General features: G+C 41.1%; 2 protein-coding genes across 5 annotated transcripts in view; both read left to right on the top strand.

Annotated features, from left to right (window-relative positions):
* Positions 1-5,894: 5,894 nt before the first annotated feature.
* pyyb (peptide YYb) lies at positions 5,895-10,016 on the top strand. Its single transcript, XM_056365339.1, has 4 exons — positions 5,895-6,278; positions 6,542-6,729; positions 8,077-8,157; positions 9,721-10,016. The coding sequence occupies exons 2-4, from the start codon at positions 6,542-6,544 to the stop codon at positions 9,743-9,745; spliced, it is 294 nt and encodes a 97-aa protein (XP_056221314.1). The 5' UTR covers positions 5,895-6,278; the 3' UTR covers positions 9,746-10,016.
* A 140-nt stretch (positions 10,017-10,156) lies between these two features.
* Positions 10,157-23,614, top strand: part of mpp2b (MAGUK p55 scaffold protein 2b) — a 38,192-nt gene continuing 24,734 nt past the window's right edge. The window contains exons 1-2 of one of the 4 annotated variants that reach the window (XM_056365295.1): positions 10,157-10,475; positions 19,056-19,135. In XM_056365295.1, the coding sequence (XP_056221270.1) occupies positions 19,105-19,135 (31 nt within the window). In that variant the 5' untranslated portion in view covers positions 10,157-10,475; positions 19,056-19,104. Of the gene's footprint in view, positions 10,488-11,412; positions 11,456-19,055; positions 19,136-21,188; positions 21,431-23,614 lie in introns of those variants that run through there. The other 3 variants (XM_056365294.1, XM_056365296.1, XM_056365293.1) reach the window with 3 other exon arrangements.

The following is a 23,614-nucleotide window of genomic DNA, read 5'->3' as shown; positions in this document are numbered from 1 at the left end:
GAGCTTTTATCCAGTCGGGTCTTCGCTCATAGGACTGAGACAGATGAGAGTAATTACTCAAGCAGGCAGATTGCTTTATTACAGCAGGACAAGCAGGAGCTGAGGGATGCGCACAGCTCCCATGTGCTGATTAACATCATTCATCTCACTTTTAAAGGGAGATGCAGATGGCCAGCAGGTTAGATGGGGATGTGGAAGATGGCGATGGCTGTGCTGATGGAGACGTTTTGAGACGGCTTGATGCTGGTTCACATCACTGGTGGGATGTTTGCTGTGGCCATGAAATTAAAGATCCAGCAGAAATCACAGTGTATTTTTGGTAATAATCAGAAAATAGATTTAGTAACTTGGCCAAGGTTGGTCGTCAAATCTAATGAGCAACACTGTTTCTTATAAAAGTTAATTTTGGCCCAAAATGGACAAATTTGACTATTATGAGAAAAGCAAATGATGCCGACTGACATTTGAACCACTTGAATATTGTCAAAATTGATTTCAGCCATGTTATTGGCTTATCTCTCGGCCTGCCTGTACACTCAGTCTTGTTTGGTTGTTTTCCTTGGCTGAAACTGACTGTTCTCATTTGTGTGTGTGCTTTTCATAGGTTTATCTCTTTCATTGACCCTCCAGGCCACTCCAATATCACCAGCCCTTGTTTTCCAAAGGAGCCTCTGATATATGGCCTGTGTCTCACACACCTTGAAGCCAGACAGTCAAAGTGATTGATATGAGAACTGGGGGGTGTGTTTGCTGTTGGCCAAAAACAAAAACGACAGCAACAAACATCATCTGATAAGAAGCTGTTTTCCTCAAAGTTCCCTTTGTCGAGAAACAATCCATTGTGAAATCTTTGTAAAGATGCACAGCAGCACATGGGAGATAGTTTCATCAGGTATTGATGACCAACCCCTTCAATACATGTAGCTCATTTGCTGTAATTGCTATAAAAATTGATTCTAGTGGGTGCTGTGTCTGATGGACCTACAGATCCCAAGACATCCCAGGACATAAGAGGGAGAAATAAAACCAATTACATGTTTTGTGTAATTGGCGTCCACTGGGAAGAGAGACCTGAAATCTCCACAGCTTGCTGGCAGTATCGGCTATTTGCGTCGTCTTTCCACGTCACTGTGACGCATGAATGCATTGAGTCACATCTAGTACGACGTCATAGAGTTTTGTAGTTCCACGCTGCAAGTTTACGGCCCTTCTAGTCATGGTCTGATGCCTAGAATATGGAGGGCAAGTGAGTAAGATACTGACTTCATCTTGCCCTTACAGATTTTCCTAGGATCATTTCAATACATAAACAGCACACGGACTTCCCTCATTTTATGTGACTTTGAGAACATGCTCTTGATCAAATCATCAACCTCTCCCGAGCCCTCTAACACCTGTCTCGTCATCCATCTGAGTTACCTGAGGGTGCCATCGCCAGCTCACTCATAAACACATCAGTCGGTGGGATATTGCCATAATTGGTCAGCTCTGCTTTCCAGGAAAGACAAATGGCCAAAGTGATGCTGCTGTTGGCAGAGTTTAGCTTCAGGCCTCTTGGGGTAAGAGAATCACATGAGGCGTCTCTGTTTGGTAAAAACCAAATGAGCAAACGAGAAGCCCTGACTTGTGCACCTAGCGTTTACTCTGCTGGTTATGAAGACGCGGATTTCCTGATTGTGTGTGTGTGTGTGTGTGTGTGTGTTTGTGTTTGTGTTTGTGCCCAACAAAAAACATGAAAAATTTTAAGGAAATATATTTCTGTTTGCTTACGAGTCATGTATAGTGCTGTATAGTGACTGAAACTCAGTAGCCATTTATATGCTCATGACTTATCGCACCGTGGTGGTGGGCAGCCATCAACCCCCCATTTTGTCTCTTAAGCTGTGCAAACAGACCTGTCTGCCTGAAAAGCACTCTGTTCATATTAGTGGCTCCCCCACTCTGGAGATAAGGCTAAATAAAAACGCATAATCATTTCCCCCTTTCTGTCTGTGATGGCAGGAAGGAGTCAGACATTCTCCCGGGAGATTGCTCTCACACCAGAATGGACTTTTGTGTGTGTGTGTGTGTGTGTGTGTGTGTGTGTGTGTGTGTAATCTTCCTTTCATATTTGGACTAGGCAGCATGTGTGATGCAAATGGAAACGGAGGTGGTTTTACTATGTAAAGTGAAGGCAGAACTTCAGGAGAAAAAGCTTTTAGAGCTACATTTGAGGTGAACAGGTAGATGCCTGCAGTAAGTAGATTTCCACCATCATGATTTGTTCAAGTTATCGTTCTCAGCTACAAAAGTACTGCAAATTGCCCACGTCTTACCTAACAAAGTCGCAGACATCATTAGCACCAGCATCAGTTGGAAAAGTTGGTAAAACCGAATAAGATGAGAGAAAAAGTTTTAAAAATCACTGGTCTCCTACTGGTCCTATTACCTTGTCCTTGATGGCAACTCAAACACTTTTCCCCACAGTAGGAGCCCAAACTGCTCTTCTGGAGAGCATTAGCTGGGGTTTATTGGACTGTGCAAACCTTAACTGTCTGCCCTTTCCCTTATCTGGGGGCTGTTACTTTCTCAGTGTTTACCCACAAACACTGGAGCAAGCTAATGAGTTTGTCTTGTGCATACTATTGTTTCTTGCCATTGACTTTTATTGCCAGTCGAGTGAACGCAGAGAGGTTGATGACTGGAGTAGATTTAACTAAATGTTTAGGGTAGCCACCGTTAGCTGGTGGAAATGGGTGATAACAACAGATAGCACCCATGAATGGGAGATTTATTCATTATTTAATCACTTTTAGCTACTGCCCCCCTTTTTTCGACTCATCGAATTGTTAAAAGCTACGATTTTCCAATTTAGGTTGTGTTTTGTCGTTTTGCTCCAATTTGGATGCCACTGGGTGAAAAAAAACAACTCTGCACTAATTGCCCCTCAATATCAGTTTGAATTATGGTACAATAATTGCTCAGAAATGGTCAGTGCAATCAATGTGTAATACCACAATCCACTTACAGCCTTTATGTGGTCATATAAACTTTTACTGCTTGTTTATTGTCAACAGCAGCAGAGGCCGCTCTACCGAGGCTGTCAGTTGGGATTTATGCCTAAATCAAGTTTTTGACAAGGGTTTAGGGACAGACAAAGGAAAACCAACTGTTTTTTATGAATCCATAAACAGCACACCGGCGTCCCCAGGGAGCCCGGCAGGACAACATGTACTGTGGTGTTATGTTGGATGGCAACGGGACAGTTTCTTTGATTTGTGCATGACCTAACAGTGAGCCTGTACAATATTATCATTCCTTTTAGGTGTGTGCTCTCTAGCTGAACAATATGTTGCTATTCATGTACCTTCAAGATAATAATGCATTCTCTTGAGAGTGAGCTATTGAAGTATCCATGTAAACCAGTGGTTAACATGCGTACCATATAGTAAACTGTTATTGCAACATTCACTTTTTGATTTTGGCTAGGGACCATCGTTGCGTATCCCTGTCATGTTTCTTCCCCCCATGTTTACAGTAGAGGTCCATCAGTAAATGCTAAAATGTCCACAAATGAAATTAAAGGAAAGCAACTGCATCAGTAAATCTCAGAGAACCAATGTCATATTGACTTTCCTCATACTTTTGCAAATACGGTTACTGAACAAAACATCTAAACTTTTTAGATACGCCGGTTCTTTGCTGCAATTTTATCGGCTGCAGAATAAAACAGCAGCTAGGTTTCTCACGTATACATTATATATAGGATACATAGAGTTTAACTCATATATGGGATGAATTTCCCCATGTACAGAAGTCAAAAAGCCTTTATTATTGTGGCTACATGGTTAAGAACCACATGCTGAGAAATTACACAACCATGTCTGGCTTCCTCAAATAAATGTATTTCACAAAGTCTTTGATATTGAAAATGAGTTTCAATTAGTCCCTGCAATTTCATTCACATCAGGGCAGGAAATAGCTTCTGAAGTAACATCTAGAGCACGCAGTTTCAAAACTGAGGCAAACGCTTGTTAATGGCAGGATTATCCACTGTGGCTCTGCAGTGGTAGGAGAAAATGGGATGCATTTGGCCATTAAAAGATTCATTACAGTTTTGAAGACGGCACAAATCATCTGCACATCTCCGCCCTGCTTGCAAACAAACCCCTTAACGTGTGCACACAGTCCCAGAGAGATGACTGCACCTACACTGTGGGATGAGGGACGACTTCAGGCGTCATGAACCGAACAGTAGACCGTGAAGATCCAAGACAAACATTTGCTGCAGCACCGGTCATAAATGTGGCCGATTACATTAGACTCAGCCTCAGCACTTGAGACCTGAAAGGTATTTGTGTACACAACGTCTTTGTGCGAGTGTGTCCTCGTGTCATAACAGCGTCGTTGGTCCAACCCCCCCACCCCCTCAAAGACTCTGTGGTTACATGAATTTGGAAAGGCAGCATGTAAGGGTTAAAAAAAAAAAGTGATATTTGATCCACAAACGCCTCAGTGAATCATTTCATCCAATCAGAGGAGAATCACTATGCTGAAAATGACTTTCCCTGACGCATGCTGCTGATGATGCTATTTCCATGTGAGCGTGTGAAACAGAATAGCAATATTGATCTGTGGACACTGTAGCCTATGACCTCTACCTCCAGACCGTATTAAAGCCTTTATCACCACATGAATAATGTATGCAGGAATGATGATTGGATAGAAGGCTAAAGGTGTCTGGGCTAATGATCAGACGAGTTAGGCGACATCATCCCTGAGGGGGATATCTGTCATATTAATGAATCAACTTTAATTAATGTGCATTCGTCCAGTCCTTCACAAATATTTTGTTTTCAAAAATTATAAAACAGTTTTTTATATATTTTGGAATGTAATTTTGGTGGCGGTTATTTCCTATCGCATACTCTGTGTATCTACCTGCAGATTAATGTGTTTGTTCATTAATCACCCATGCACAGATTAAACTAGAGTCAATAAAACAATTGCAGGACTCTGATTACAACCGCCTGCGTACTGCAAGAAATGCCCCCTAACTAATTAATTAAAAAAAAAACTAATTATCCTGCCTGGAATTCATGTTGGTGTCACTGTCATGAATATATCAAATAGCAAATGCACCTAAAATGCAATAATCATTTTACATTTCTGTAAAACTGGAGAATGCTGAGCTCAATAAAGCTCAATAATAGCATTTTGTATGGAAACCTGATACAGCTGATCACGTACATTTTCTAGATTTATATAAACTTTTTGAAGTTGATGTCTTATATTCAAGTCACAAATATCAAGCTAATATTGTGAAAATTATATATTTTCAACAAACTTGGACAGAAATGACTTACTTCCCTTATTTACAGGGACATGCTTGACAGGTATTTCCCCTCCCATACACTGTGTATCTACCTGAAGATTAATGTGTTTGTTCATTATCTACTCGTGCACAGATTACTTGTGAGCGTCTGCCAAATGAGTAAATGTGATGCAATGTAAATGAAAGTTATAGTAAAAACAGACAGATTGCCATGTTTGAATATTCTCGACAAAATGCAGATATCATGAGAAAATGTCTGGTGACAGAAGAAATGATCAGACTACAGCTTCAGACTATGATAGTGTGTGATAGCAGGGTCAGTCCTCCCATCTCTCTCCATGTGCCGCCACACTATGGTTTCTGAAGGGCTGTGCCTTTGTTTCAAGTGTAAAGGGCCAGTTGTGTTATTTTCTGATGGTTGGTGTGTTGTGGTTTCTCCGCTCCAGCTTGAGCCATTTCAAGGTAGAAGGCTGGTCGGCTCAATAAGCCAGTTGTTATTGTGACTTTAATGTACATAAATACAGGATTGTTTCCCAAGTGTAGACATGAAACTCAGTGGGCTGAGGCTGGTGCTGGGGGGGGGGGGTTTATTGCGCTGTTCGTGGTGCTGAACGAGCAGCCTGTTGGCATGTTTTCCTCACACCAACACAACAATACTTCATTTTTATTTTATTTTTTTGAAAGACTCGGGGAAATAAGTTTTTTTTGCAATGTTTATACTCAACAAAATAACCTTCAGCTACCCAGGAAGTCAGGTTCAGCTGTGAGTGTGTCCTCCAGCTTTGGCAGAGATAAGTGACCCCGTGAAGGATGGTGCCGGAGGAAAGAGCGAGGGGTGTGGTTAAGTGTTACTCGGTGCGCATCAGGTATCCGTCCCACACTATATAACCCTGTGAACCGAAGGGAGAGCAGCGAGACAAGGGGCAACACCGGGGTGACTACACCAAGAGACAACTGTCAAAAAGTAGGTCCTCTTACTTTTCTGATACTTTGCTGCATCTTGATTTTTTAACCGCATCCTAGAAAGATTTTTTTTTTTGCATGTTATTTATTCATGAAATAATGTGGGTTTTTTTAATATAATATTTGAAATACTTTAAAGACATTTTGTGCGTTAAGGTAGGCTATTTATGTGAAATGGAGCAGAACCGTAAACACAAAGTTAGTTTGAAGATAAGAAACAAGAACAAAATGACATTTTACCATGGCATCTCTCCCTCTCCTCAGATGGCCAACATGTTGAGATCGTGGATGATGCTTGCAGCGCTCGTCTTCTGCCTCCTCGTGTGTTTGAGCAGCTTTGCGGACGCTTACCCTCCCAAACCAGAGAGCCCCGGGGGCAACGCCTCACCGGAGGACTGGGCCAAATACCACGCGGCTGTCAGGCATTATGTTAACCTCATCACCAGACAGAGGTGAGTCCGCTTTACCAAACCAAGTTACAAATGTGTGTGCGTGTGCGTGTGTGTGTGTGCGCGTGTGCGTGTGTGCGCGCTTTCAATTTAGACTTTAATAAAACGAACTAGAGTTAGAAAGCTATACAGATTCACATCCAAGTTCTGAGAGTAATTAACTCTCAAATCAACATATATGACCTGGGGAAAAAAAAGGAGAGATAGAGGGACTAATAGATGCTGAAAACATGCATTTCTTTGGTAACTTTTCATCCTCTGGTGGGGTCAGACAGATAGTCCACCTCCCTTGATGTGAGGGATTAAGTCTGGCTCAGGGACAATTTGGCAGAGATAGCCACAAGGAGGATCGAGCTCTCTCCCAGTGCATGAACTCACTCACACTAGGCCTGTTTTTCATCCCAAATAAAACCCTTTCAGATACTAGTTAAGAGTTCATCCTTTCTTTAGAAAGCCAAGGAGCACCCTTGGGTCATTATACTTAAGTTACAAAGCCTTGCTGTTGTTCCTCTGATGGGTATATAATGTTTAGACCAGGGAGAAGCTAACAGCTCTGTTGTGACCCCATGTCTGTAACAGACATAAAGCAACACCAGACATCCTAATAATTTCCTTTTGATTCATAGTAGGTGAATCAACTGGATCATAACACAGTATTTAATACATACATGGTTGTAGATGTATTACACATCTTGGCTTTTGAAATGTAGCACAGATTATTTGAACCTATAAGTACATTTCTTGGTTTTTAAGTTTGTACTGTTTTCTAATCCGTCATACTTAAAATATCACAAAGATTTCCGTTTTGACAAGATAGCTTTGTCAAATAACTGTTGTGTTGAATTCTGTTGCTCCATTTGGAGAAACTTGTGGGTGTACAGTTTTCCTGTGATGGAAGTGGAGTATAGTCTCATCATTAACCGTCCTGCTCTGTAATTAAAGAGGCTGGATCTGTCATTAGACTCAAAGGACTGTGTGACACCCAGTGCAGCCCCCCACATCTCAAACAAAGGAAGGTTTACTCCCTTAGTGGCCAGGCATTGATTTTGCAATGCACAGCGTTATTCTTTTTTTTGACTGGACTGCAGAGATTGAGCAGAGAAGTGGCACTGATTAAAGCTCCACAGGGTTTTGTGGAGTTAACTTGCCTTGTTCAGAGCTGGATGAGTCTTGAAATAAGATGTCCTGTAGTTGAAATTCATAACAAGGCTGGTGGGGTCACAGGAGCACCCAGTGAAATGCTGAGTGAGTGACTGTGGATGTGCAGCAGAGAGGCGCTTTCACATGAATGAGAATCTCATATTAATGTTGAGTGGCAGTCATTACATGCTGGTGTTTGGTTTTCTCCAGGTATGGGAAGAGGTCGACCCCGGAGCAGGCGGTGGCGTGGCTGCTGTTCGGAGCTGATTCAAGCCAAGACACTGAACCACGGTGAGAGAAACAGATAGAAAAAAACATTCTTAAAATACAGTTGGCCTCTGAAAGACAAATCCATTAACAAAAATTAATCAGTTTGTTATTATTAATTAATCAAGAAGATGATTAATGAGACAAGACCAACATAAAATGGACCAATATTTCATCTCCTGTTAGCAAACAGTCTGAATTGAAATAACACATTATCACTGCCATCTACAATAGTGCATAAACATTTCTGCTTAATGCATCCTGCCATATATGAGGCTATACATCTGGCTGCACCCACCCGTATCTAAAATCTTTAAGAAACAAACCTGTTGGTGCAGCATTATGCTTTAATTGCTTTAATCCTTTCTGCAGAAGGATCACGTTGCTGTTGTTTAGTTCCTTGTTAATATTCTTTGCTCTTGGCCCATGACATTGTCACAATGTCACGATCACATACTTTGACAGCTGAGCAGGTGATCTGAAGAGAAAAAAAGGACCTGAATCATTTGCAAAAACCTGGTTTTCTGATGAATGATTGCTCATAAATTGTGATCTTATCTTCATCTAAGTCGTTAATGTAGACAAAGACGGTGTCCCTAAGCTAATATCACACAAACAGCTATGATCTTTTGCATCTTTATTGAACATACAGTGCTGGTGGTTATCTCCTTCGGTAGTAATAGCCTCCAACAAACACTTCCTGTAGCTGCTAATCAGGCCTGCACAATGTTCAGGAGGAACATTGGACCATCCTTCCGTACGGAGCTGCTTAACCTCAGACATATTCTTAGGATTTCTTGTGTGAGCGGCTCTGCTCCGTTAAGGTTAACGTTTGGGCTCTGACTCCAGCAGGTGGACTTTCTTTGTTTGAAGTCATCCAGTGGTAGAATAACTTTGATGTTCATGTGGACAGCCACCATACACCATATATTAACCAGCTCCAGTGATTCCTTTAAGCCTTTAGCTGTTACTCTGACATTACTGTGCATTCTGCTCTGTGCTTTTGAAGTTATCTTAGCTGGACGCCCTATTTTTGGGAGAGTAGTCACGGAATTAAATAATTTCTATTTATAGACAGATTGTTAGACTGTGGACTGTTGAATCTCTAAACTCTTTGAGATGACTCTGTAACCTTTTCAGCTTTATGCAAATCAGCACTTCTCGATCGTAAGTCATCTGAGATCTCTTTTTTTGGCGATGCATAGTTCACATCAGCAGATTCTTCTTATACAAAAGTAGCTCTAACCAACATCTCCAATCTAGTTTCATTGACTGGACTCCATCTTTGATAACTCCCGACTCCAAGTAGGTTTTGTTGATGTTATTAGCCAAGGGTTCCATATATTTTCTCCAGCCTACACTGTGGATGTTTGAATGTTTTTTTTCAGTATGGACAAGAACAATACAATGATTTTATGTGTCATGAGGTAAAATAGATTATGTTTGTTCATAATTGTAACTAAGTTTATACATAAATGGAGGTAATTCTGAAGGGTTCACTTACTCACTACTATTTCTTGAAACTGTATTCTGATGCATCAAGTGTAAATTTCATTTAATTAAACAGCCTTTTCTCTTCTCTTTCAGCTCGGACTACAACGATCAGTGGTAAAACACTCCAACATTAACCCTTCCCTGATCCTTTGATTAAGCAACAATGAAAAACACTGAAGACAACCTGCACTGGACTTTGTGACTGCGTATTCAATTTGTTAATGTGCATGCAAATCTTTCTCTCTCTCTCTCTGTCTCTCTCTCTCTCTCCCCCCTCTGTTTATCTGCTCCTCTCCATACGTCTATTTGTTAGTTGGCCAAAAATGTAAATAATTTGTATCAAAATCAATTACTTTACAATGAAGACTTGAATGAAATAAAAGTATTAAACAGACACACACATGCTTTGGTATTCCTTCTTTTTACAGACTGCACTTGCTCTTGTTGCCACTAGATGCCGCTATATCACCAGGAAACGTGCACTTTCAAGTTAGTCTATCCTATTGCTGGTCTTGTATGGGTTCATATCGACGGCAGCGGACAGGCTTCAACTTCAGACAGGGGTACTACACCGAAAGACGCGTTTGTTATCACAAAACCGTCCTGGGCGTCCTTTGGAAAAACCGGATCAGAGCGAACCGAGCAGCCAATATAGGTTCTAATCAATGGATGCTATTTGTGAGGGCAGGCGAGCCGTTTTAGGTTAAAGATAGCAGTTTGTGTGGGTTGCCGTTGGCTTCAGTGTTGTGAAAGTGACTGCATACATTAAACAAGACCTGCCGTGCTTCAACAACTGCAACTCGACCAGTGGAGATATCTCAAACCCTCTTGCTGCATCTCAGACGAAGGTAACCGGACAGGTGAGCGCTTTCAACCTTTCGCTGTTCTTATTTTTCACGGAGAAAACGTGCTGTTCAGTTTGATGTTAGTAGATAACGAATATGCCGTTTTTCAATCAAAGCCTTGCCAGAGATGTAGTCCACCTTCCCCACTCGCCAGGTGGCTACTGGAAGGCTACACGCAGGCAGTTATTTCATATCTTCTAAGTAAGACCTCCCGAACAGATGAAGTCTAATTACCCGCATAATTAACGCTGAAATCCACTTATTGTCAAACCTCGTGGACCATTTTTATCGAAGCACATTGGGCACGAGAGAGCTACGCAATTCCCCCTTCCACGGTCTCGTGCGCCTTATTTGTTCCTCAATCAGTAGCTACATGTCATTTTTTTTGTTAAGCTAGCTTAATTGACCCCAGGCTATTTGCACCTGTACAGCGACCACAGGTAAAACACAACTACAGTATCGATGACAGCTTAACTAAGAATTACCACAGCCTGAACGAGGGAAATTGAATCAAATAATAATGTTGATAACAATGAGTGGATGCACGTCACGCACCTGTTCTTTGCCATTGCGCATGCCCAATCAAAACGTGCACAGATGTTAGAGCACATGTGGACAAACACACACACATAGAGACGAACATGTATGTATATATGTGTGCGCGTGTGTGTGTGTGTGTGTGTGTGTGTGTGCACACTGACGGCTATATACAAAATCTAAAATGAGAATCATATATAAGGAAACAAACTAATTATTTCTCAATAACTGCCACTGGCAGGGAATACAGTTTCATTTATATATAAGCACGACCCAGTTATTCACTCAGAGCACGAATCCAAACATCACTCTATCTTCAATAATTGTTGTAATGGTTCACTATTTTAAAGGCATGTTATTTTTCCAGGTCCTTATACACTGTACCATATTTCTTACCCAGCCACTGATGCACGACGGGATATTATCACCTTAAAATTGTCCATAAGGTGAGAGGTTTTTTTTTTTTGATCTTGCCAAGATCTACATTAGTTATTGTTCCCTGAAAATTTTATCTAAATGACAGAAATATTAATAAATGAATAAATATTTGGGTTTCTGTTGATATTGATTCAATTGGACATCCATCTGTTTAACTTGATTTTCAGTTTGTTGTCTTTTATGTTAGAAATGGTCACGGCTGCATTTACTGAAACAAGAGTCACACTGTGAGGACTGTTGATCACTGTGGAGGAATTATTCAAATGACCTCTATCAGCAAGAGTTAATGTATCTCAAGTGATAGTAGAGACACTATCCAGTTGTGTGCAGGGAAGAGAAAGGGAAGATTTGAGGGTTATTAACAGAACGTCAGTTTACATGTACATTTATTTCATAAATTACAAAATTAAGCTTTAGCTTTTTCAAACTTAAAATGTTTGTGTATGTGTGCGTGGTTGGGAATTTATGTTGTCAATTCAGTATGAATAAAAACCTTGTAAAGATTGTGCCCTAGACAAAAGAGCAGCCAGGAATGATAATGAAAGCATAAATTAAAATGTTTTTTAAACATTGTTCTATATGAAGAGTCCATCTAGTCTATACAGGTCTTTACATGACTGATCTGTAAAGCATCTGTTGCACAAAGGAATTGAGAATGATATTGTTGTTTTGGAGCAGTCTTTTGAAATCAAAGCTCATATTATCATGAGCATTTAGTGCAGTTTGCCTAAAATATGCGTAATGTATAGTTACTTATATCAAAATGAAAATCCCCCCTGCTGGATTTTCATATGACACCACAGATAGGTCTCATTTTTTAAGAGTTTTTGACTGGGATTAAAGAAACTTCAGCCGTCTTATCAGTTTCTGTTTTGGAAGTGGGAGGTTTACCATAAATTTCCCTGCTTTTGACAGCTTTGGGGATTGGCTACAAGATCAGCAGGTCTGGTTCTACTTCGACAGAACCATAGTCTAAGCACTTCTTTAACGATTTAAGAACTCTGCTTGAAATCAGACTCCTTAGACGTTTAAAAATATGCTCTCTGCTCTAAATGCTCTAAAGTTTTTCAGGAAGACTGGAATTCATTTTGTACGAGACATGAAATTGGATCGAATCAGAAAAAAAATGGCAGCATGGTAGTGTAGACAATGTGACCGTGACATATCTGAGCCTCAGAGTAATGTATACATGACATTAAATTAATACAAATCCTTTAACATTGGTCATTAATTCAGAAAAATTCAAAGAGCTATCCCTGTGTGACCCCTGATCCTCGCCCAAATCTTATTATACAGAAGAAGTCAGATGTCATCCTGGTTATTTGATGTCACAAACAGAATAGTCTTCATAAGAACACCTTCAATGGTGCCTGACCGTGACACTGTTCAGTTTTACTGCTTTGATGGACTGAATGATAAATTACTGCATCAAACAGGAATTCTAATCAACTGTAGCTGGCAGAGTGAAAGGCTCCAGAAGCAGAGCCCATCCACACTCGATTCCACAGGGAGATTAATCAGTGGCAGTTCACGTAGTCTCAGCATCTTTTTCCCAACCTCTTCGGTGTCGATCAAAAAAAATGACCTGCTCATTTACTCTCACACCTGCCACCTCACCCCCGGTCGGCACAGGTCTCCATGTACAGGGGCTGTGCTGTGAGAACTGAATTATTTCATTTTCATTACTGTATTTGTATATGTGGATTTTTAATCTTATTTTTAATATTGTTTGCTTTGCAATGTCTAGGGATGGCAGAGTCTGTCAGTCCAGACTGGAATATCTTGACAGAAATACTGGATGGATTGCTTTGATGAACAGAGTGTCCTAATGGCTTTGGTGATTCTCTTGACCTTTCATGTACCAAATGTTCACTTTTCAAAGTGAAATATTTCAACATCTACATGATGGATTGGCACAAAATCTTGCACAGACATTCATATTCCCCAGAGGACAGTGACATCTGACTTGGAAGGTTCCCTGACTTTTCCTGTCGAGCCACCATGAGGTTGACTTCTGTCGTTTAGAGCAAAATGTCCAGACAGTTTTTGATAATTTACATTCACTTTGGTGATCCTGTGATTTATTTTTTTTATCTTTCAGTACCATCAGGTTAAAATCCGCATTTCCATCAGCCTCAGATTTACTTGTGTAGTTTGTTTAATGCTATTCGACAAATGTTAGAGGTTGAATATGGTCATCATTACCTCAGCCGCATGTTAACATTGTCATTAAGAGCATGTTAGCATGCTGACATTACCATATAGCTTAAAGCCAACATATAGCCTCACAGAGCTGATAGCATTGCTATAAACTCTTAGTCTTGTATGTATTTATTGCTGAGAGCAATTATATTGGGCTGACATTCAATATCTTTACACCAGACTCACTGAAATGTCTGATCTTTAATAAAAGCCAGTATCAGCCAAATACATGGGCAAGCCAGTGTAACCATCTTGCACTAAAAGTGGAGATTTTCTCTGTAATATTTGGGCTGTAACCACCAGAGGATGTGTCAAGAGAGATTTGAGTGACATTGAGACAGTGTCATTCATTTAGTCTATTCCATCATGGCTGCTTCCTCAAAAAAATGAAAGGAGCGGGGACCTTTAATGAAGTCCAGGTAGGGTGGTGATTGTAAATGTTCCCCGGGTGGCTCTCAGCACTTTGCCTGACTCCTTTAGCCTCTCAGTGGTATGTACATGACATTTAATTCTAATTACACTAATCTGTATGGGGCTGAGGGGAAAGGAAGACTCACAACACTAAGATGAACAGCATTTATTGGATGTCTTGTTTTCAGGTTTTATCTATTGATAGTGGTCAATCTTGTGTCACGCTGACAAAAAAAAATAAAAACGTAGTTCTTACTTTTCTAACTGTTTGAGAATCTCTGAGTTGTTCATGTTTCTGAGTTGGCTAATGAGTCCCCATGCTGTTAGCTGATGGTTAATCATTCATGATTAGATTTTTCTTGGCATGTTAAGATGAAGCTTCATAGTAACTTTATGCTCAATATGCACCAAGGAAAAATACATCAAATGTTCTTTTCCACGCAGTTACACAGTTTGTGTACACCTTGATTTTTGAAATCGCTCAAACATTCAGCACTGACTACTTTAAACCGCTTTTGAATTTATACTCTCCTTCAAAGGACTTTGACACAGACTTTAGATTTTTTGTGGCATTTGTAGTGACTTGGGCGTGATGCAAGATTGAATGAATTGCTTTAATACTGTCTTTTGAGAAAGTTTAGTCTGACAACAGGGAAGCATAAACATACTAGTGCTTTCTTCAAGATACTTTAGGGCAGATACTCAAAAGAAGCTCTTATGATAGTTTCCACGAAGCCTCTGAAGTGACACTCCAATAGTTTTGTAAGAAAAGTATAAACTCTGACAGGATTGTCTGTCTTTCTGAGGAAACTGTTAATTTTCTTTAGTAACTCCCTGTGAATCAGCGCAGAAACAACGTGATTAGTGTCAGCTGTAAAGTTTATATGTATTAAAACAACAGTTTTGAAATCACAGTTGAAATATTGCTCAATTTCATTAGACCTCGTCTCTGAAATTGCTGTTAAAGCATTTAGTTTTGGCTTGTGAGTTCTGTCAGAATTGATTCCCTGTCTGTTGTGTGAATGCTGCAGTCTTTTTTTCAACTATGATGCTGATAGAAAATCATTTCCTCAGATAAAGAGCAGCTCTGTGTTGAAGTATAGCTCAAACCTTTTAATAGATCCAATTTTAGCTCCAACTTATTATTATTTTACGCATTTTCCCTTGTTGCCATGGCAAAGCGCCGGGGAAAAAGGCGAAGAGCTGCTCATGGTTGTCTTGGATACGACAGTTTTCCCTTGTAAAGTAATGAGAGGAGCTGAACCTGTGGGAGCACAGGGCTATTTTTAGGCCTGACGCCAGGCTGCATGTGTGGATTAGGGCTTGTTTGGTCGTTGGTGCATGTATGTATGTATGTATGTACGTGTGTGTGTGTGTGTGTGTGTGTGTGTGTGTGTGTGTGTGTGTGTGTGTGTGTGTGTGTGTGTGTGTGTGTGTGTGTGTGTGTGTGTGTGTGTAAGCATGTTGACAGATTTTAATGCAGCCTCACTGGGAACAGCTCAAGGCATTTTACACTTGGCATACTAACACCTGGGCCACCACTTGTTTCATTGCTGTAGGCCAAAATGTGGTGGAAGATGCTTTTTTTTTTTTTTAAATTGCATGTTCGAACGGAGGCTTTATTTGCAGTTGTATTTTTGATATGTCTGCAAGCATTACATTGAAGAAATAGATATTTCACTCAACCGTTGCTGGGGATCTTTGCTGATAGAGAAATATTTGTGAAAGTAATTTACCACAGTGCATTGGTTTCATGTCAGAGTGACAGAGGGCAAAAATCTTCAAGAGCAAAGGAAAAGTAATTTGAATTAAATAAGTCACAATCCTCAATGAATAGTGGAAAAAGACCATCCAATCTCAATAAAAAAATAAAATAAAATAAAAAGGTGGGAGCACTTTTTCTCTTGAATTTCAGGGATGTTTGTAAAGCACCAAAACCTCGACCTTTGCCCTCGTTATTAGTTTATGTAAGACTTGGGTGATGCAGGAATTTGAACTCACTGGAAAGGGATATATGGCTTCAAAAAAAATGTCTAAAATATATAATTGTAGATCAATGTGCATACGCAAAAACCACACCCCCCCCAAAAGCACACACCCAGCTGGCCTCTTGTTTTAATAGATTGACAGTGAAGAGATGATAGCAGGTCTGCGAATGTGATGTCATGGCAGCTGTGCTATCGAGCTGGTCTGTTCCTGCAATTCACTGAGAAAGATGGGGAATTGGGTGAGTGTGTGTGTGTGACTGCACGTGTGTGTTTTTTGACTAATAAAGACAGAGGGAAAAAATCACTATGAGACAGTTTACATATACACAATATTACTGTGGAGACACACTGACCCACAGCAGCAGCATCTTTTCCATCTGCAGCAGAAAGACAATTTGTGTGAAAATACCAGTTTTCACCTCATTGACATGACCTCATCAACTACAATAGTAGTCTTAGAAGTATTTACAGGAGTACTTGTTTAATCCTTGTTTGTAGAGTTTGATTACTGGTTGCACTTCTTGTGAGATGTCCATGCTTTTCTGCCAGAAAATACCAAGAAAATGCCACCACTGGTGATGACTGCACCATCACTAGCTCTTGGCTAATTTTACCCCATCGAGAATATAAAATAGGAGCCAAGGACAGTGGCAGAGGCAAAGAGCAGAGAGGATCTTGCCCCCCCCAGCCTCAAGTGTGTCAGCCCAGCCCAGCGTCGCCAAGTCCTGCTGCAATCGGCTTTGACTTCTTAGCTGCCGTGTGGTCTCCGCATACTTTTAACAAACTCATTTCACAGTGCAAACACAGGATGCCACGGATAAGCCTGGCGGACTGGTAAGTGGTATTAAGGTCCTGATCCACATAGATCAGAGTTTTTGTGAAAGCACTTGGTCCTTCAGCATCTAAGAATGTGCTTCAGTGTCACACCAGTAGCAGCAGTTCAGTTACAGCTGTTGAACAAGTAAACACGTCGTTCCATCATGTATAGTGAAATTAAACCAGCTTCAGCTTGAAAATGAAGAACAAAAAACTGAACCTTTGACTGACCTCAAAAACATAATGAAGTTGCCTACACTTAACCAAAAATGAATACAAGGAAAAAGCACAATGTGACAGCGTTTCTCTGAGCCAGTTACGCTGAGTTCAGGTGTTACTATTCCAAATATGATATGACATGTCCGTGGGTTAGGATAAATAGATTTATTATATAAGACAAAGGGAGGGAGTTAAATATAGAAGCCCAAAAGGATCAAAACATATGGCAGAATAAACCAGGTTATTGCAAGGATTATTGGTTGACGAAAAACAGATTTACAAAGGGATGAATTTAAAGCTGAGCGGTCATTAGCGTAATGAAGTCTGAAATGAATTTTTCCAACCTGCATTTGGATGGAGGTATGAAAGGCAGTAATACCATTGTCCCAGTTTGGTGGATCAATATGTTTAGATTATAACTGAAATATGCCCTTCTCCAGTGGGTTCCCACTTAATGGTTTATAAGATGAATATTTTAACTGGTGCCTAGGGATGCACTGATGAAGTGCTTAGACACAAAATTGCAGACCTGCAAACATCTGAACAAATAGGATTTGGGAATATTTTGATCTGTATGCAGAGAATAAAATTATTAGAATTACATAGGACTGGGCTGGAAGAAGCTAGAAAAGAAGTTAGTGATAAAAGAAGCTTTCTAAATAAAAAATGTCACCCAGTAAAGTCATTTTAGAAATGTTGGCTGCTCAGTAGTAAAAGAGAAATGTGATTCCTTTTGAAGGAAGAAATTCATTTAATCCGTTTATTAAATATATAACATTGGAAGCCAGACAGGAAACATTTAGAGTGTAGCAGTCATTTGTAATATCACTGATTGTTCCCCTGTTTTCAGTGTAATTCCTCAAACGCTGGAGCACTTTGTGAAGATTCTTCATCACCACAAATCTGATCGATGGTGATGAGGAGGCTGAAATAGGATTTATATGTTGACATAGTGCACACATGCGCACACACAGTGACCCTGTGGTGACATTGCTGGGTTTTGGTCACCACGGCACTGGTTCCATCATGGATCGCTATTGTCATGGCAACCAGGAATTAGCATCCTTGGATACCACAGTCTCTCCCTCATCAGCTGCACTCCTTTCTTCCTCACCATTGTTCTTGTTTGATCTCTCTCCTTCTCTCTTGCCCCCCCTCTCTCCAATCACACACACACACACACACACACACACACACACACACACACACACACACACACACACACACACACACAACCCTTATGTTTCCCCACAGCCACAGCCTTCCTGCCTGACAGTTTTCTTCCTCATCCCTCTTATATTTTCTTCATTCTGTCTCTCTTCACCCTCATGACCATTGATTGCCTGTTCTGCTCGTGTTCCCGGCACTCCCTCCTTAGCTCCTAATTGCTATTCACTGTGTGTCTTTCCCAGATTCCACTTCACCTGAGAAGCCATTTTTGGATCTCAGGACAACAGATGCTTAGTCTCCCACTCTTTTGTCTGCGATGCTTGTTGCTTTTTTCCTGCTGCCTCATGTTAAATGGATCAATTAGAATCAACAGAGATCCTCACTAAGCTAATGTTAGCTGGCCTGCCCACTCACTCACTCACCCGCTCTCTCTGTCTTTCCAACTGTTGCCAATAGTATTCCTGATGGACATGATGACTGTTTGGGTGTTACCAGAGCAACTGCTTATTCTATTTTTAGGCATTAATAATGTTAGATACCAGTTGTCGTGTGTGGGAGCCTGGTTAGAAAAATTGGGAATATCCACAGGCTCTGATTATTACAGAAAAGGATTTGTTGTATTGAACGTGACAGACTTCAACCTCACAACACAACTCAACCCTCCTTCCCTTGTTTCAGCCTTAATTCTGCCTCAGTGGTCTGACAACCGAGGGGTTTTTGCATTCAAATTCACATTCAGTGCTTCATTAATGTTTTCACTGCAACTCCCTTCACTCTTTTTTTGCACTCTCTTTCATTGCAGTTGACTTAACACGTTTTGTGGAGGATACTGGGAGGAACCAATTTTTAAAATGCCCGTGGCAACATCCAGCTCTGACTCTGGTAAGTGGCTTGGTCTCGCTATGATCATCTGTGTGTGTGTGTGTGTGTGTGTGTGTGTTCATGTGTGTGTGTGTGTGTGTGTGTGTGTGTGTGTGTGTGTGTGTTAGCAAGAGAGAGAGAGAGAAAGAGATATCAAGAGAGAGAAGAGGGAGGAGATACTGAACGGTTGGTGGTTATTCCAGCACTCAGGACATGTATCTCATCTCCCGAGTTCTAATGTGACTTAATGAGCTGGCTAATAGAGCGCTAAAACTCCAGTCTTAGATCAGTCATGCCTCAGAGGATTTGCCGTTGTATCCTTCGCAGTCCCTCACTCATGCACACATGCACGTTGAGTCTGCATTAGTGGCCAGTAGTAAAAAGGAATCGGTGCGAGTGCACGCACGCACATACACGTTAACATTTTTCTTTGGAGGCATTAAGTGAGTCTTTTATTACGGATTGATGGATAATCAGGGTTAAGTGATTTGTGATCAGCATTGAATGCCTTTATGCGTCATAGTTAGTCAATTACAGTAATAGCTTTTCTTACCCAGTTCAACTTTTTTTTTTTTTTTTTTAAACATATGGATGTTTATTTAAAGAAGGCTGGTGTTTTTCGATCAGATGGATTAGAATTTAATCGTATTTTTCATGTCAGGAGACAATTTGGCGCAACTCCAGTGCTACTGGGAAAGAAAAAATTTAAAGGAAAGATGTTGTAAAGACATTCAGTCTGGCACTTCACACTAGTCTATGCAAAATTTAACAAACTCCAATGACTGAAAACATGGCTCCCTCTCCAAACAGTGTTCTGTTAATGCAGTAAATCCCAGGCTGTGCAAACTGGTTGATAAAACTGGCCCCACGGTGAAAATATCCAACTATTTTTGCCTAAAATAAGAAAGAAACGGATTACACCCTTGTGTTTTGATGGAATTGCTGGAATCCAAGTCAAATTTGGCATCACAGTGTCGCCAGTGCGGGATGATCTCAATGAGATGGTCTCCTGTTGGCATCATATCAAAGTTACCTTTCAGGTGTAAACCTTGGCATTTATGTGAAAGTTAAAACGGTGATATTTTGACAACAGTAGAATTATATTTTCTTGTTTCAGTGCCAAAAAAAGGTGCCTATTATTATTCAATTCTAACCTGGCACTTGTTCCGTGCATTTCCTCTTCACTTAGTGCTAAGTACACTTGATCCAGAGACATAGAAGATTGAAAAACCATGGCCAGATTATTGGAAAATTAAGACTCAGTATATTTCTTAACAGAGGGCCAAATCTAGACCTCTATAGTAGAAGCTTTAGAGTATTTTACCGTGCTGTAATAAATTGCGGCAGTCAGCTGTCGGATAGCGGGGGAAAAGCAGTTCCACGGAGAGTTAAAATGTGTGTGTAGTTTCTTTTTTGTAATGGGCTTTCAGTCACTCTTGATCTGTACACTAGCTGAGGGCTGAGGCTGGATAACTTGCGTTTTTAGTAACACAGTAAATTGTTTCTCCAAACCAATTCATGTCTTTTTTTCCTTTAATTTGAAAAGCAGCCTTTTCAACAAGCCTATTGTCTGTGCAGGCTGGGAGACAGGTTACAGAAGGGTCAGTTTTGATTGGAAACAATAAGATATATTTCAACTCCCGTCAGCGAAGAAGCTCAGACATACTTTTCCTCGAGTTATGAGCAGAAAGCACAAATGTAAATTTCCCAATAAGCACCCATGACTTACAGTACATCTGCGAGGCGTGCTGTGTTTGTACCTGTGTCTGTGATATCAGATGTAGAGGGTCACTCAGATACATGTCAGCTCCCTCCGCACCGCCTCCCTGACCAATCCTCCTTCCTATAAGCCTGCCTTCTGCTGCTCTTTCCCCTCGTTAACCCCCACAGGGAAGCCTGGAGGGAAAATCTAACTGCCTCCTTTTCTCCCTCCTCCTAGAGAAAGCATCATACCCCCCCCACCCCTTCCACCTTCTTTTGCTCATGCCCACAACACTCTCTCGTCTCCATTCATTCATGCAGAGGAAAAGACGCTCAGCCAGGCATAGCTTATACACATTCACGTCAAGAGCAGGTGGAGAGGAGGGAAAGAGCTAGAGAATCAGGGATAGATAGGGAGAGAGAGACAGAGAGAGAGAGAGAGAGAGAGATCTCTTAGTCTGCCTCAGATACTGTATTGGGTGTGTTACTGTGAGTGTGTGCACTGTAGTGAGGTGTTGTTCACCATGGCTGGCAGCCTGTTTGGAAGGCTCTCCCTGGAGGAGGGGGACTCAGCCAACTCCCTGGAGGGCCTGGAAATCAAGCTGGGGGGAGAAGGTAAGAACACAGGTCCCTGCCTTCTGGGTGTGTGAGGGATGCAGGATGGTTTGAGGACAGATGAGTTCTCTTGCTCTGTGTTTTGTTACAGGTTAGGGAAGATACACCGGACAGACGCTGATATCTAAGGTAGAATCACTTAAAATGCACATGTTGGCGGTCCAGGGTCTAGCCGGTGTTTTAAATTCGCATTGCACCTGCTTTCGATGCAATGGTTCAAACCTCCAGAGTGTGATGAAGATGGGCAGAGACAGATTAGGACCCAGGGCAGCATGTGATGTACAGGAATCTGAGGCAACAGAGTACAAAGGCAGGAAGGGAGACGTAAAAAGGCAGCAAGGTGCTTCTAAATATTCACTAAAGGACATTATAAACACAGTGGAGTCGTGCCACTTTTTCTTCTATTTAATCCACAATGTGAAGCCTGATTGTCAAATTGAGAGCAATAGAGAGTGAGACACAGAGGAATGCATTGAGCTAAGCACAGAAAGCAGAAAGATAAGATATCAGTAAAAGAGCAAGTAAAAGCAAGTGTGTCGTTGTTGCATTGAATGATAATGCACAAAGAATGTTTGCTCACACGGCATGGAGTGGGAAGTACCATACATCCAATTCATAATTGATGGGGTTCATTAATATTGCATAGAGTTGCATACTACAGACTAATATGTTCTGAGTGTGTGTCCATATCTATTTATGTACTGTGATTTGCTCACATCGTATCACAGGAGTGCTTTGACCTATCGGATGCGTGCCCAGTTGAACACACAAAACAATCTTTTTAGATTTTAGGTAAGAGGAATTAAAGCGACTGTTTGACGGTGCCGTGTTTAATTAGTCAAGTTTAAAGGGTGTCATTGCATCATTGCCAAGTCTCGTGCATGTCACACAGTATAACATGTTGCATGATATCCTCTGTAATGTAGCTTGACAAGAGAGCAGTGACGGCCATAATGAATCACATTTTCTGTCAAAGCATTTGCATCCTGTCAAACAGTTCAGAGTACGTGTGTGTGTGTGTGTGTGTGTGTGTGTGTGGGTTTGAGAAAGACAGAGAAGGATAAAGAAAGACTCCCAGTGCATTGTACATTCATAGTGAGTAAGTAGGGGGTCATTCATATGCAGCAGTGTTCTGATCAGAGACAGCACGCTCAAAAGTGTCAGACCCACAACCTTCAAATAATTCTGTGGCTCGCTCACTTTCACCCATTTCTTCTACACACACGCACACACACACACACACACACACACACACACACACACACACACACACACACACACACACACCATGCTCTCTATGCTGAACAATACAGAGTCTCTTCCCATCGAACCCCCATGCTATCAGAGGAATATTCTGTGTGCCTACTGGCCTAATGAAGCAGTGTTCAAACACAGATGATGGATCATTGAGTACAGTGTGTTGGTAGGATTAGGCTGTCAAAGATAATCGCTGGGTTTCAAGAGAATGGGACAATTTAATTCTGTTCTGGCTGAGGGTATTCGATAACGCATTGACACTGGCAATTATTTCATCAATATCGCAGCCTCACGATCTGCGTTTGCTCTTTCATTAACTGCTGCATGAAAAACAGATGTACAGTCCAAGTCAAAATGTTGGCCTCCCAGCAGTGGGTTCAGTCGATAAACTCGTTCATCGTTAATTTCCCCTCAAAACTTCACTTGAAATTATCTCTCGCTCAGCCTTCTCTGTGGCCATGTGAGGTGAGGTGTAATGGGAGCTGCTGTCCATTTGCAAAATGTCAACAAATATCACGAGTGTTGTCTCCAGTGGTGACCTTCAGCCAACTAATAAGGGGATCCCGCTCGCATCCATACATGCCAGCTTGGAGCAAGAATCACCATGGCGATGGGGTGGCTTAAATGGCAGCTTAAAAGTCCCTCATTCTGCTGATTGGCTTCCCAAGAGAGAGGTGCTTCCCAAGAGAGAGGTGGTCAGGGTTACAGTATTTCCCTCAGAAATGTGGCCTCTCACGGGACAATCAGGCACACTGCTGTAGTAGACAGAAGCAGAATATAACGGATTTTGTTCTTGTGAAACATAAAAAACTAAAGGATAAACTCTGATCGTTATTAACCCAATCAAAAAAGATATTTCCATGTGTACTTCAAAATAATATCCAGGAAATGGCTGCTACACGGCTTTATTTCAGTGATTTGATAGAT

The sequence above is a fragment of the Seriola aureovittata genome, chromosome 21, assembly GCF_021018895.1.
Source record: "Seriola aureovittata isolate HTS-2021-v1 ecotype China chromosome 21, ASM2101889v1, whole genome shotgun sequence".
In the NCBI taxonomy this organism is placed as follows: Eukaryota; Metazoa; Chordata; class Actinopteri; order Carangiformes; family Carangidae; genus Seriola; species Seriola aureovittata.
Note: the sequence above shows the minus strand (reverse complement) of the source record. Positions and strands in the feature narration are given on the sequence as shown.